This window comes from Orbicella franksi, chromosome 3, assembly GCF_964199315.1.
Source record: "Orbicella franksi chromosome 3, jaOrbFran1.1, whole genome shotgun sequence".
Lineage (NCBI taxonomy): Eukaryota > Metazoa > Cnidaria > Anthozoa > Scleractinia > Merulinidae > Orbicella > Orbicella franksi.
The window spans coordinates 4,682,535-4,695,237 of NC_138147.1; the positions used below are offsets into that span (position 1 = coordinate 4,682,535).

At 38.4% G+C, this 12,703-nt stretch overlaps 3 protein-coding genes across 5 annotated transcripts in view; 2 read left to right on the forward strand and 1 right to left on the reverse strand.

The window, feature by feature from the left end:
- Positions 1-8,739, reverse strand: part of LOC145480787 (uncharacterized) — a 107,503-nt gene extending 98,764 nt beyond the window's left edge. Inside the window, exon 1 of the mRNA XM_081459114.1 lies at positions 8,722-8,739. The gene's annotated coding sequence lies outside the window, so the exon portion shown is untranslated. The remainder of the gene's footprint in view (positions 1-8,721) is intronic.
- On the forward strand, positions 786-7,400 carry LOC145480785 (uncharacterized). 3 transcript variants are annotated; one of them, XM_081459110.1, is made up of 3 exons: positions 786-1,011; positions 3,237-3,267; positions 5,884-7,400. In XM_081459110.1, exon 3 carries the CDS (start codon positions 5,958-5,960, stop codon positions 7,098-7,100), a length of 1,143 nt encoding a protein of 380 aa, XP_081315236.1. In that variant the 5' UTR covers positions 786-1,011; positions 3,237-3,267; positions 5,884-5,957; the 3' UTR covers positions 7,101-7,400. The 3 variants fall into 3 exon arrangements, with proteins under 3 accessions (XP_081315236.1, XP_081315237.1, XP_081315235.1); XM_081459111.1 differs by lacking the exon at positions 3,237-3,267; XM_081459109.1 differs by lacking the exons at positions 786-1,011; positions 3,237-3,267 and having other exon boundaries at positions 4,929-7,400.
- Positions 8,740-10,041: 1,302 nt separating the features above from the next.
- Positions 10,042-12,373, forward strand: LOC145480821 (uncharacterized). Its single transcript, XM_081459145.1, has 2 exons — positions 10,042-10,466; positions 10,697-12,373. The coding sequence occupies exons 1-2, from the start codon at positions 10,079-10,081 to the stop codon at positions 11,521-11,523; spliced, it is 1,215 nt and encodes a 404-aa protein (XP_081315271.1). The 5' UTR covers positions 10,042-10,078; the 3' UTR covers positions 11,524-12,373.
- The last annotated feature ends 330 nt before the right edge of the window (positions 12,374-12,703 follow it).

Sequence of the window (12,703 nt, forward strand, 5' to 3'; positions counted from 1 at the left end):
AAAGTACATTTATTAAGCTTTCTTATGATATATAGTTTGTTGGGGTTTTATTGAAACTGGCGCGCGTGCGATTTTTTTCCCGAAGGGCATCCGCGAAGGTGGGAAGTAACCTTAAGTTTGCATATCTACATCATTCTTTTTTCATACATTGCGGGCAAGTTTCCTGACGCCAGAAGACAATCCGAAACTCTCTCGTCCTTTAAAAATCATCTACAAATAATAACTGTGGGTTCGAATACGGCCTGAATTTTTTCCAGGCTTTAATTTCACAACTGCTGGTTGTGTGTATTACTGCGATGATGAATCATGTCGTCATCTCTTTCTCGGCATGCGCAGTTCAAAGCTAGATATGATATTTCGTAGATTCACTTGTGAAAAATAACGGTGTCGCTGACGACTGATTGTAATTGCCATATTTGCAACTCGTGGCATTGTACAGTAATTTATACACGTAAGCTACTAAATTTTTAATTATTAACAGGAGCCATTATACTGTGAGAAAAGAGAAACTTGTCAGAAAGCTCGCACCTGAAAAGAATTTTATTCGGGTTTATTGCCAAGAGGGAATAGTTTAAGTGTAAAGCTGTTTATTATGCATGGGCGTCGAGAAGCGAAGATCTAGTCATTACAAATATGCACGCGGTCCCGATCTCATCCAATAAAAAATTTGAATTCCTTTAGTAGTTAAAAGAAAGTTTTAAACTTTTTCTTGCTACAAAAGTTAAGAACACTTGGCGAGAAATCACGAAACAGTTTGGAAGCAAAACCAACTTTCAAATTTAGCGGGCCGTACAGGAGAGTTAAGCCCACCAAATTGGCCAATCGCTGCGCTCGTACTAACTGAGAGGTATAAATAATGCATTTGACCCCATGATACGCACAAAAAGTGCCAGGCGTTGCAGAGTGTCTCACGCACCACCCCGCTGCTTATCTGTTGTAATTTCTGTAATGGCGGATTGCATGTGATTTGTGATCGACTCGTCGTCGCTGGTTTGTCGCTCGTTTATAAGGGTAAGAGAGTCGATAAGGATGCTTTTTACATGTCAAGCTAATCTAAATAATAGAGGGTGACCTCTTTTCATCTCACAGAACGGAGAGAAAGATAGTGTGGTTGTCTGTGATTTTATATGCAGTAAGCATGAAAAAGAATGGTGTAGTTCCGGTAGCTCGTTATACGGTCAATTGTTCCTGTATTCTATCATTGCTTTGTTCCGTCGTGATTCACAGGACCAAAACTAGCAGTTATGAAAAATCAGCGAGGAACGATCGTTCTTGGCAAGGATTATTGAATACATTAATCAAATGTTCTCGGTCACTTGAAAGTTAATTTCCCTCAGTAAATTCACAGGTACATCCCAAACACATCCATTTGTTTACACTGAGGTGTTACATTTGGGTTATGTGAGGGTGGCGTTAACTATTTAAGCTTAAATAATTTGGTCGAGTTTTAAAAGTAGTGTGAAGATTCAGCGAAACAACTATGATATACTTACTTTGATAGCATTAATTTTACCACCAAAACCTTATCAGACCTTTTGCACATTTTGCTAAGTGAGAATGCATTAATAATTTAGGAAAAAAGCTGTTGAACTCATCAACAATTGATGAGCTTGGGGAATGGTGCCTGAAAGGATGGTGGAGCCCGAGAGCAACTATACCGAGCACATAGGGTATCCATGACAATGCTGTGAGCGGCAACCACCAGGCACTGTCACACTGATAAAACAGTGGAAACATGGGATACTTATCACATACTTACCATGAAACCAAAGGAGGATGGGTGGGCTGGGAGAAAAGCTTACTGAGATCTGTCCAGCAGCGAAAAACACATGGAATGACTTGACATCCAAAGCTGAGCTATAAAATTCAGTTGCCCTTGCACAAATCCCCCGGCCACCCCGTACCCACTCTAAGAAAGACTGCTGGCCAGCAATCTTGTTTCATGGTTAACTTGTCCTAAATTCCGTTTATCCTCATTTAAAACTATGTACACTGAAACTTTTCAATCATTGAGATCATCATCAGAGTATTTGTTTTGAAAATACCAGATGTTCTTGTAACTTAGGCATATAGCAATATCCCATAGGAAATGGGCTAAATTATTACTCATCCCTGGTTTATGGTTTTGATTTAATAACAAGACTCTGAGTTGTTTTCCTATTCAATATCACATATAATTAGGTTGACAAGGATACGAAGAGATGAATACAAGTCAAAAATAAACTTGCAATGCAACAAATTCAACTGTGGCTGAGAGTTTTCAACCATTCACTTCATGATTTTGAACCATAAGGATTTGCATTTCTTTGTGATCTCACCAAACATTTTTGAGTAGGGTGAATGTTAGCTGTTGGAACAGATAATATTATTTTGATTAGCTGCAAATTACATTCAAATTTTGTTGACTTCTGATAGGGTAACAATCAAGAGATGAAAATAATTTGAATTCAGTGCAGACACTTTGAATGGATGCTTGTCATACATGCATTCAATTTGGTTTTGAATTACTTTATCAGGAGATCAGAAATCATTATTGTTGCTGAGTTAATTAATTTGGAGTTGTTCTGTTGTTGGCAACTAAGAGTAATATTTGCCATTGGGTTAAAATTTATTTTTGCTGCTTACTTTAGAGATGAAATGTCCACACTATGCCACAGGACTGTAAAGAGTTGTTTCCTCTGCACCGGATCATGTGTGTGGGCGGGTTCATTCAAATTATTTTGCCACGATATTCAAAGTGTTAGGGTTGTGTGTACAGTAAAAAAAGTAGGCACTACCCTCAAGAAGCAAATCAAAGCTGTCTGTTCCAACAGCTAACAATTGCACTGCTTGAACATACATGATTGGTGAGAGCACAAACAAACTGGGACTCTTTTGTTTCAAATTGTGCTGTAATTGGCTGAAAACGTTCAGGTTGCCTTGGTTGAAGCAGTCACATAGTTGTAAATAACCAGTTTTATCAGATGCTCAAACCACTGAGGTTCAGTGGGCTCAGCCAGCCTGGTTATTTACTAGGTTCATTTTGTTATTTGAAAACTTGTTTTTTTTTTTGTTAATTGTAAAAAGTATTAACTGAAATTGAGTTTTCTCTTTTTTAACCTTACTATCCTTACCTTACTAAGAAGAATGTGCGAGAACAAGTAGACTTTGTGGGTTCATAACTCTATTGTTTGTTAAACATTTCACTTGCTGGTATTTTTAGTGCACCAGTGTTGTATTTTATTATCTTTTTTTAGTGTGAAGTGCATAGGACAGAGGACTATTAGGGTTAGTAGTTTTGCTGCTTAAGGTATTAGTAAGGAAGTTTTACTCTCGGATGAAGACCCATTTTATCTTTTGTGGAAATGCTGAATAAAGTCATTATTATTATTATTATTATTATTATTATTATTATTATAATCAAAACTATAACAGTATTCTCGAACGTGATTGGCTATCAGCAGCCCGATTTGAGCATTAATTGGACTGTACGTGTCATGCTTGTAACTGGACAGTACGCGTCATTTTGTGCGCGCTGTTGCGGTGCACTTTGCTGAGTAAACTGCTGTGTTTTTCAGCATTCATAACAACGTTTAATGGTTCAGCGCTCAATTGATGGTTTGTTCATTTCTCGAATTTTTGTCATAGTTTTGGTTAATTGGTAACAGGGCTGCGCATCATCCAATGCAGTCTGTAATCATACTCGTGATTAACAAATTGGACTCCCGCTTCGCAGTCGTCCGATTTTGTTAATCACTTGTATGATTACAGACCGAATTGGACTCCACTCAGTCCTATTACCATTATTTATTATTATTATTATTATTATTATTATTATTATTATTATTATTATTATTATAATTATAATTATATTGGGAAAGTAACTTCAAGTAAGTGAAATGTTAGTTCCTGATCGAAAACGTGACCCTCAGATGTAAATATTTTGTCAGTATACATCAATCAATCGATCGATCGATCGATCGATCAATCAATCAATCAATCAATCAAATCAATCCATTTATTAATGTCATGCATGGGAAGAGGTTCCCTTGGCATCCAAGCCAGAGGCTCATGTATAAAATGCATGACAAAAAATTCAAAAAAAGTTAAATATCAGTCAAATAGATAAAATTATAATATATGTATGGCAATATGACAACATACTAACACACCATAAGAGGAATTTTTTAACTTCAGTCAGGATGGGTGAGAGAGCATATGAACCTTCTTGCCGGGTAGGTGAAGCAAGTGGTCCTTTGAAAAGACTAACAAATTGCTTCTTTCCTACTCCCCAGATATTTTTTTGTACTTATTGTGTTTGGTCATTTGCATATTCTAGGGTGGTAGTAGAAAGTTATTTTTTTTATAGCAGTATCCAAAAGAAACATGGCGTCGTGTGTCGTGGCTCTCTATGGTAAAATTCGGTACTTAGAGCCAAAACACACCTTTTTAGAGATCCAAATGTTAAGGAATAATTATCAAGAAGACTCGACAGCTGGTTAAGTGAGCAATAATGGCTTAGAAGCAATGATATTGTCCTTCGGGTTGCAAGAAGGTCTGAATCAAAGGTCTCCATGAATATATGTAAATAAAAAAACTGCCGGAGGACAACGGGGCAAGTTTAAGATGTACTTTCTCGTTTATGATATCGTAAAGTCCCACGTTAAAGCCCTGGGCTTATATAACTTCATAAGGGGTTTTTGGTGGGCTTATAAACTGGGGGCTTATATCCAGGAGGGGGACATATAAGCAGAATAAAAAAATGTTTCAGAACGGCGAGAAAAAACGTATCTGAGAAACGAATTAAAGCCAACATACCTTTACATTTAGAGCTGTTACCCTATTACTCTATTAGCCCAGAACTTTGGATTAAAAAATTTTGTTGTTTGTGAAGGACGCAAAAGGAACGCAAATAGATGTAAACTCTTATACATTAGATGGGGGGGGGGGGGGACATATCCAGAATAATATCTTTGTTAGCAAATAGAAAGGCTTATATCCGGGGGGGTTATAACCGGGGATCTTTAACGTGGGATTTTACGGTATGGAAATCTAACTAGTTCTACCGAATGTATCGCTTCTCCTATCATGTACATTTACCGGCTTGGATTCTTGCAAAGTCACCCAGTGACGTGAGGTCTACGCCCCATAAGACTACTCAATGCAAATAGCTATCCGAATAAAGTAGATTCCAGACTGGTCAGCGGACTACTCCTACGGACACCCTCTACGGACCCCCGCTATGGAACATCCCGATATAGACTAAAAACAATAAATAAGGATTTCACTTACGGGTTGTCTTCTAGATCACCCCTGTCGGCGAAATTTCGAACGTTACGTTGTGTAAATGTAATAATGTCTAAAAGCTGTTTTCGGCGAAAAGAGATGCCTATGCCGGTCGACAGAGAGTCTTTAAATTCGAGATGATTCAGAAAACCACTTTCTCAATTATTTAAGATACATTCTGAGCTGTTTCACTCCAAAACCTCCATAATCAGGATCTTTGAAGCGAAATTACTTGACCGTGTTAAAATCGTCATGTACGCCATATTGGAGTGTCTTAGCTCAACTTACCGAAAAAGTAATTGGGACCATCGTGCACGCCTAGTTTCTTCAAATCGGGATCAATTCGCACAATACAGATACTTCCAATATTTCATTATTTTTCATGAACATGACGTATGTCGTTCACCTATTTATTATTACGCAGCGTTTCAGGTATTAGCCTTATTGCTGCTGTTTAGCTGAAGCTTGATGACTTCGCACTTTACGTTCGAAACCGCTTGTAATATTGTATACATGACTGGGGTTTTAGATGTGTTACGATGCAACTACTTCTCAAACCTCTAATATTAAGACCCATGTATCTAGGCTCTGACCTAAAATTTTATTTTATTTTTGCAGACGAATGCAAGTATTGTGGCCAGTTCTTTAACCAGTTATCACCTTACAAAGATCGTGAACAAACTCGCATAGGGATGGTGCCGTATACATGCAAGTATTGCAAAAAGTGCTTTAGCCACTTTTCAAACTTGAACAAACATGAACGAACTCACACAGGAGTGAAGCCTTATGTATGCAAGCATTGTAATAAGTGTTTTAGTGACTTATCAAATTGCAGGCAACATGAACAAATTCACACAGGAGTTAAGCCTTATACATGCAAGTATTGTGATGTGTGTTTTGGCCGCTCATCAGATTCCAAGAAACATGAACGAATTCACACAGGAGAGAAGCCGTATACGTGCAAGCATTGTAATAAGTGCTTTAGCTACTCATCAAGTTGGAAGCGACATGAACGAACTCACACAGGAGTGAAGCCATATACATGGGAGCATTGTAATAAGTGTTTTAGCGACTTATCAAATTGCAAGCAACATGAACAAACTCACACAGGAGTTAAACCTTATTCATGCAAGTATTGTGATATGTGTTTTGGTCGCTCATCAGATTCCAAGAAACATGAACAAACTCACACAGGTGTTAAGCCTTACACATGCGAGCATTGTAAAAAATGCTTTGAGTACTTATCAAGTTGGAAGCGACATGAACGAATTCATACAGGAGTTAAGCCTTATACATGCAAGCATTGTAAAAAATGCTTTAGCCAATCATCCGATTGTAAGAAACATGAACAAGCTCACGCAGGAGAGAAACGCTATACATGCAAGCATTGTAGAAAGTGCTTTAACTACTCATCAAGTTGGAAGCGACATGAACGAACTCACACAGGAGTTAAGCCTTATACATGCAAGTATTGTAATATGCACTTTACCGACTTATCAAACTGCAGGCAACATGAACGAACTCACACAGGAGAGAAGCCATATGCGTGCAAGCATTGTAAAACGTGCTTTAGCCAGTATGCAAGTTGCAAGAAACATGAACGAACTCACACAGGAGAGAAGCCGTATACATGCAAGCATTGTAAAAAGTGCTTTGGTGACTTATTTAACCTGAAGCGACATGAACAAATTCATACAGGATTGAAGCCTTATATATGTAAGCATTGTAATATGTACTTCAGCGACTTTTCAAATTGCAAGAAACATGAACAAACTCACGCAGAGTTTAGCCTTGCAAACATTGTAAAAAGTGTTTTGGCCAGTCAGAAGATTTGAAGCAACATGAACGAACTAAAGGTCTAAATGTTGCTCTTAATTTTCTACTAGTCGTATTTGGTGTTTATTTTGACCTCGCGACAAAATGGTTGTTATTCAGTCCGTGGAGGATTTTGATTAAGCCTTCTCAAATTATAATACTCAAATTGCCGGGAATAAAGCTGCTTGCAACTTTTCATAAAGCCACTTGGAGAAAGAAATATTATTTTATTGATTTTTACCAACTATGCGTGGAGACATTTCAATTAATTGTTTTGCTATAAATAGTCTTATCCAAGAATAAAATTGATCTTGTTAATTAAGTCAATGATACAAAATTTCTGCAAAATTTCAGATCTATGCCCTAACAATTAAGGTACAGGGATTAGTAATTTAACTAGTAATAAACAAAGGTTAGGAAGTGCGGGCGAGGACGATGCATTTTTGGCTATTTGGGTAATGAAAGATTTGGCGGCCCATAAGGAGAAAGGCTTTGTTTCGCGGGGTCGAAATTTTTGTCCATGAGGACACCCCCCATGGCCCACCGCCTTTCTTCCTCTCTTTTGACACTGATAATAGAGTGATTTTACTAAACCTGTGACACAGTTACCAACACTAGATCATTCCACGAGACACTAGTTCCATTGTTTTGTTTTGCTTAGATTTAGTATGCTGTAATTGTTGTTGTTGTTGTTTCACGGTGGAAATAAAATCACCTTAGGTTATAAAATATACGTATTGATTGAGTCAAAATGATTGATGTAACGCAACAATGATTTACTTAAAATCATAACATGCAAAACTTAGAGATGTCATTTGAATGAATAAGAATGAAATCAAACAAATAAGGCACTTTGTTGATGTGCATGGTTTAAAATGTCACTGTAAACTGAAACGAAACGACCAATATATGAAGAAATTTCAGGTTATTCCACAATATAATGTACAAAGCTAAATGTTTTGTTTGTGGGAACACTTTTCAATGAGATCAACGACGAACAACAATCTCAGACTACACGCTTGTCAGGTCAAGGACGAACAACACTCCACGCTTGAAGAAAAGGACGAAGAGATACGACTCTCGCTCGACGCTTGAGGTCAAGGACGAACAGGCGAACAACACTCGCTACTCGCATGAGGTGGAATGCGGTCGGAAAATGGCATCCAACGCGACATGAACGGAAACGTCGAATCCCAGATTGACACGCTCGATTTGGATTGGTCGGCGCTGCTGCTATGCGTGAGCTTCACGTGATCCAAGGTCCAAATTATTAAGTTAAGAGGAAAACGGTTTTTGTTTTGTTGTGGATGGTCATGAAATTAAGCGAAATGGCCAAAAATCAACGCCAGCACAGAAAAACTATTGAAGTCCTCAAACATTTTATGGCTGTTTTGAGAACTTTATTGATTGCTCTCACTATCCATGTTAGAATAATGTGTATTTGGTTTTGCCCATTGCAGATATTTGCCATCGATCAAAGGCTATTCACAACACTATGAAATATGCAACTTACTCAAGATGAAGCCACGGAGAGAAATCAAATTGCCCAGTTCAAATGAATACTTATGCCTTTAGACTGATCATTGTTGAACATGATCCAGTGGGTTTTGACCTACTTGTTTGCCTCAATCATTCACTCACCAAACCCAACATTTGAACCTAGTTTGAGCAAAATCGGTGATTTGAGCTGTATCACCTCACGCCTTGTTCTGCCTGATTTTCTCGTGAATACACTTTTAAAATGTACGACTGATGCAATTTGCTGATTATGAATGGCCAAAACTTGCTAAAGAACAAGATAGACCCGTTAGTTGTGTATAAGCTCGATATACAAATACTTGAGGGTGCACAACATCTGAGGCATTAATAAGCGGAATAAGTCGTACAGAACCAAACGTATAACATGCCAATCATGAAAGTGGCAAGAGTGTGTTAAGTCAACCTGCTGTGGAAAGTGACAATGATCGTTCTAGTTACTCTACACTGCAGTCCAATATGTTAGCATCTGTCAAGTTTCTATCAAACACGAAAACCCAGTAAAACACAGAACACGCAAACTTCGAAACGATCATCGTAGAATCTGAAAATAATTTTTTCGCTGCTTTTGAAGCCAGTAGACGTTCAGGACCGTAGCCAAACTTTCAACACAAATGGGCGGGCATTACATTCCCTTGCGCGAGGCTTGAGAGCTCTGAAAATGATATGCTTTTATTTATACAACGGCCTTATAACACCTTTTAACAAGTTAAGGAAATTGATGGAGAAATATCCTTGACTTTACTCGAAATCTTTGTGACCTTTGTACTTGCTACATTCTTCTCCCAAGACAAGGAGACGCCGTGTAATAAAATGGCCTTAGAGTTCATAGTAACGGACTGGTGACTACGCTTGACGGGCAAAAGACCACACACGGTCATGTCATGGATACTGCCAGCAAAGCATGATGGTCTACATTCACTGCATTTTGCATTTTTGTTTTTTGATTTTTTTTTTCGTTTTTATTTCTTTTTTGAACAGAAAAAAGAAAGATGACAATGAAAAACAAAAGCAAAACAAAAACAAACATTTTAGAAACAAAAACGAAAACAAACATTATGGATAGTGACCGCTTAAGGGGGGGGTCTACCTGAAATTTGGTGGAAAAATGGAAAAAAAATTTTCGTTGGAATACACATCTTTTACTATTTACCTTTTCCATTGACAAATGAATTTTTTGACTATTTTTAATAATTTAACGTCAGCGAGGCACTTTATTGGACGAGGTGATCTATAAAAATCGCGTTACCATGGCAACGGGAATGATAACTTTTGTTTTTCTCTTGTTTACTACCTCTTGAATCCCCAGGAAAGCGCGAAAATCGAACCACTGTCAAATAGGGCATTCTCTGTTACTCCTTACATGAAGTGGGGTATTGCCAATTGCATTATGGTATAGAATTTTAGCTGTGAGAGCATTGGAGGTCGGAGTATAGACATATAGGAATATTTTTGGTTGAATATGGCTTGGAAAAGGCATAGAAGTCGTTTCAGAAAAACACGGAAAGGAAAAGGGTTTAGTGGGGTTCCTTCGTACGCAAAATCGGTGGAAAAACCAGTGTTGGAAGAGGATGAAATTGCTCGCTCAAAACCGGAGATGCCCCACGAGAGTCACGAGGAGTTACTGGAAACAAGTGACATGGAAGGCTCAGACACGGAGCTTGATCAACCGGAGAGTGCATCTAGAAAGAAGATGAAGCTGTACAACTCCGAAGATGACAGTTCTGAAAGCTCAGAAAGCGAAACAGAAACTAAGAAAACTAAATTAGTGGAGGCAGAGGATGGTTACAGACTGGTCCATTTGAAGAACTTATCTTCAGTCCTTTCCAATGTGCACAGATGCGAGGAAGGTGAGTAAAGCAACATGAAACTTGTAGGACAGCTTATTTAACCAAATGTGTTTGAAATTGAAATTATAAATATAAATGTATGTAAGCAAATTTTATATATTTTAAAAATTATTGTACATTAGTATTGTGGGAGCAGTGGGTATAGGGGGTATATGACAATAAAATTTTTGGTTGCTTTTACATTTTTGAAGAATGTATCTGTTTTTCAAATACACTATAATTGGTTTTAGGGAATCTGACTATTGAAGAGAACACTGGTAGGCGTGCAGGGCTGATGTCTGATCTTTCCATATGCTGTGATGGTTGTGATGAAGACACCACATTACACACCTCAGTCAACATCTCCAAAAGAGGAAAGTCATTTGACGTAAACAGAAGGGCTGTCTACCACTCAATTGAGACTGGTTGTGGTTACGAAGGACTTGCATCATTCTGCAGTATTATGAACATGCCATGTCTGTCTAAGAGGGCCTATTACAAGCAGGTGGAGACTATTTTAGATGTCTTAGAAAGTGTGACCAAAGAAGAACTCTTGAGTGCAGGCCAGAAGCTTCGAAAGCTTATCACGGAGGAGAATGGAGAGTCTGATACTGGAAATGTTATAGATGCGGCAGTAAGTTTTGATGGCACGTGGGCCAAAAGGGGCTTCACCTCATTGACAGGTGTGGTTTTTGTGGTTTCAGTGGACACAGGTGAGGTACTAGATTACCATGTTTTGTCAAAAGCATGTCAAAAGTGTGCATTGAAGAAAAGTCAGTGTGAAGACGACAATGAGCGATTTGAAGAGTGGAGAAGAGAACATTTGGCATCCGGGGAATGCGATATAAATTTTAAAGGGAGTTCACCAGCAATGGAAGCTGAGGGAGCTGAAATTCTGTGGAAGAGATCCATAGAGCTGCATAACATTCGGTACAAATGGATGGTATCAGATGGGGACAGTAAAGTGTTCAATGCTGTTGAGAATTTGTACAGCAGTGATTGCAAAGTTGTAAAGCTTGACTGTGTAGGCCATGTCCAAAAGAGGATGGGAAAACACCTCCTGAACCTAAAATCTTGAACAAAAGGAAAACTTGAGGATGGAAAGCCCATTGGTGGTCATGGCTGGCTGACTGAAGGCAAGATAAAACAACTTCAAAAGTATTATGGCTTGGCTATCCATCAAAACACTCTCTCAAAGGCAAATCCCTCAGAAAGGGAAGTAGATGTTGCTGTGTATGCAATGAAAAAGAACATTGTTGCCATACTACATCACAGTGTCAAATCAGACAATCCTACAAAGCAACATAGATTCTGTCCAGTGGGAGAGAACTCATGGTGCAAGTGGCAACAGGACCAGGCAACAGGCACAAAAACATACAAAGGGGATGACTGTTTGCCAGTGGTGTTTTTGGAACTGTTGAAACCAACATTTCTTACTCTCAGTGACTCCAAGCTTCTTGAGAGATGTGTAAGGGGAACAACCCAAAACCCCAATGAGTGCATTAACTCAATGGTTTGGGTCAGGTGCCCGAAACATAAGCACCATGGAGCCAAAGTGGTGCGCTGTGCAGCTGCATCTGCAGTATGTCACTTCCATAAAGGAGCAGAAAGCAGAAAGAAAATTATGGAAAGACTTTCTATTCCATATGGGTCCTATACAAGCAGCTTAATACACATCAAGGACAAGAAGAGACTTTGTAAGGCTGATAGCCAGGCAACAACAAAAGAGAAGAAGCGTCGCCAGGGCCTATCACTTGTTCGCACAAGGCGGGAAGAAGCCCTCCGTGAGATGGAGGGCATCACTTATGAGGCCGGCGGCTTTTAATTTACTTCCCCAGACTCAAATAATGAGAACATGTACTGTTTGACACTTATTGGGAACACAGTTCGATTGATACTGTCTTTTATTTGTGTTTATTGACTTAAAAGCACTATTTCTTAAAATGTCGATATTCTGCCTTTGAGCAAAGATATCTCAAGATGGATTTGAGATATTGAGCTGAAATTTTCAAGGTAAATACTTCTTAGTGTGTTGATGGTAATAAGCGATGGATTTTGTGGTAGGAGTTAAAGTAAAGAAATTGTTGAGCATCAAAAATTCAAATTTTACCTAATTTTGATCTTGTAACTTGATACTATTGCTTTTTTGTGCAACTTTACAACTGAGCAAATCCCATCGCTTATTACCACTAACAGTATGTATTCTGTAAGATAATATGAAAAACACACAGTTTTCTGTAGCCCAGAATGAGATATCT

Excerpts from the sequence above, each read along its gene's own strand:
- LOC145480785 (XM_081459109.1), top strand. The coding sequence starts at position 5,805 with ATGCAACTACTTCTCAAACCTCTAATATTAAGACCCATGTATCTAGGC.
- LOC145480821 (XM_081459145.1), top strand. The coding sequence starts at position 10,079 with ATGGCTTGGAAAAGGCATAGAAGTCGTTTCAGAAAAACACGGAAAGGA. Across the intron at positions 10,467-10,696 it reads TGTGCACAGATGCGAGGAAG|GGAATCTGACTATTGAAGAG; the intron begins GTGAGTAAAGCA and ends AATTGGTTTTAG.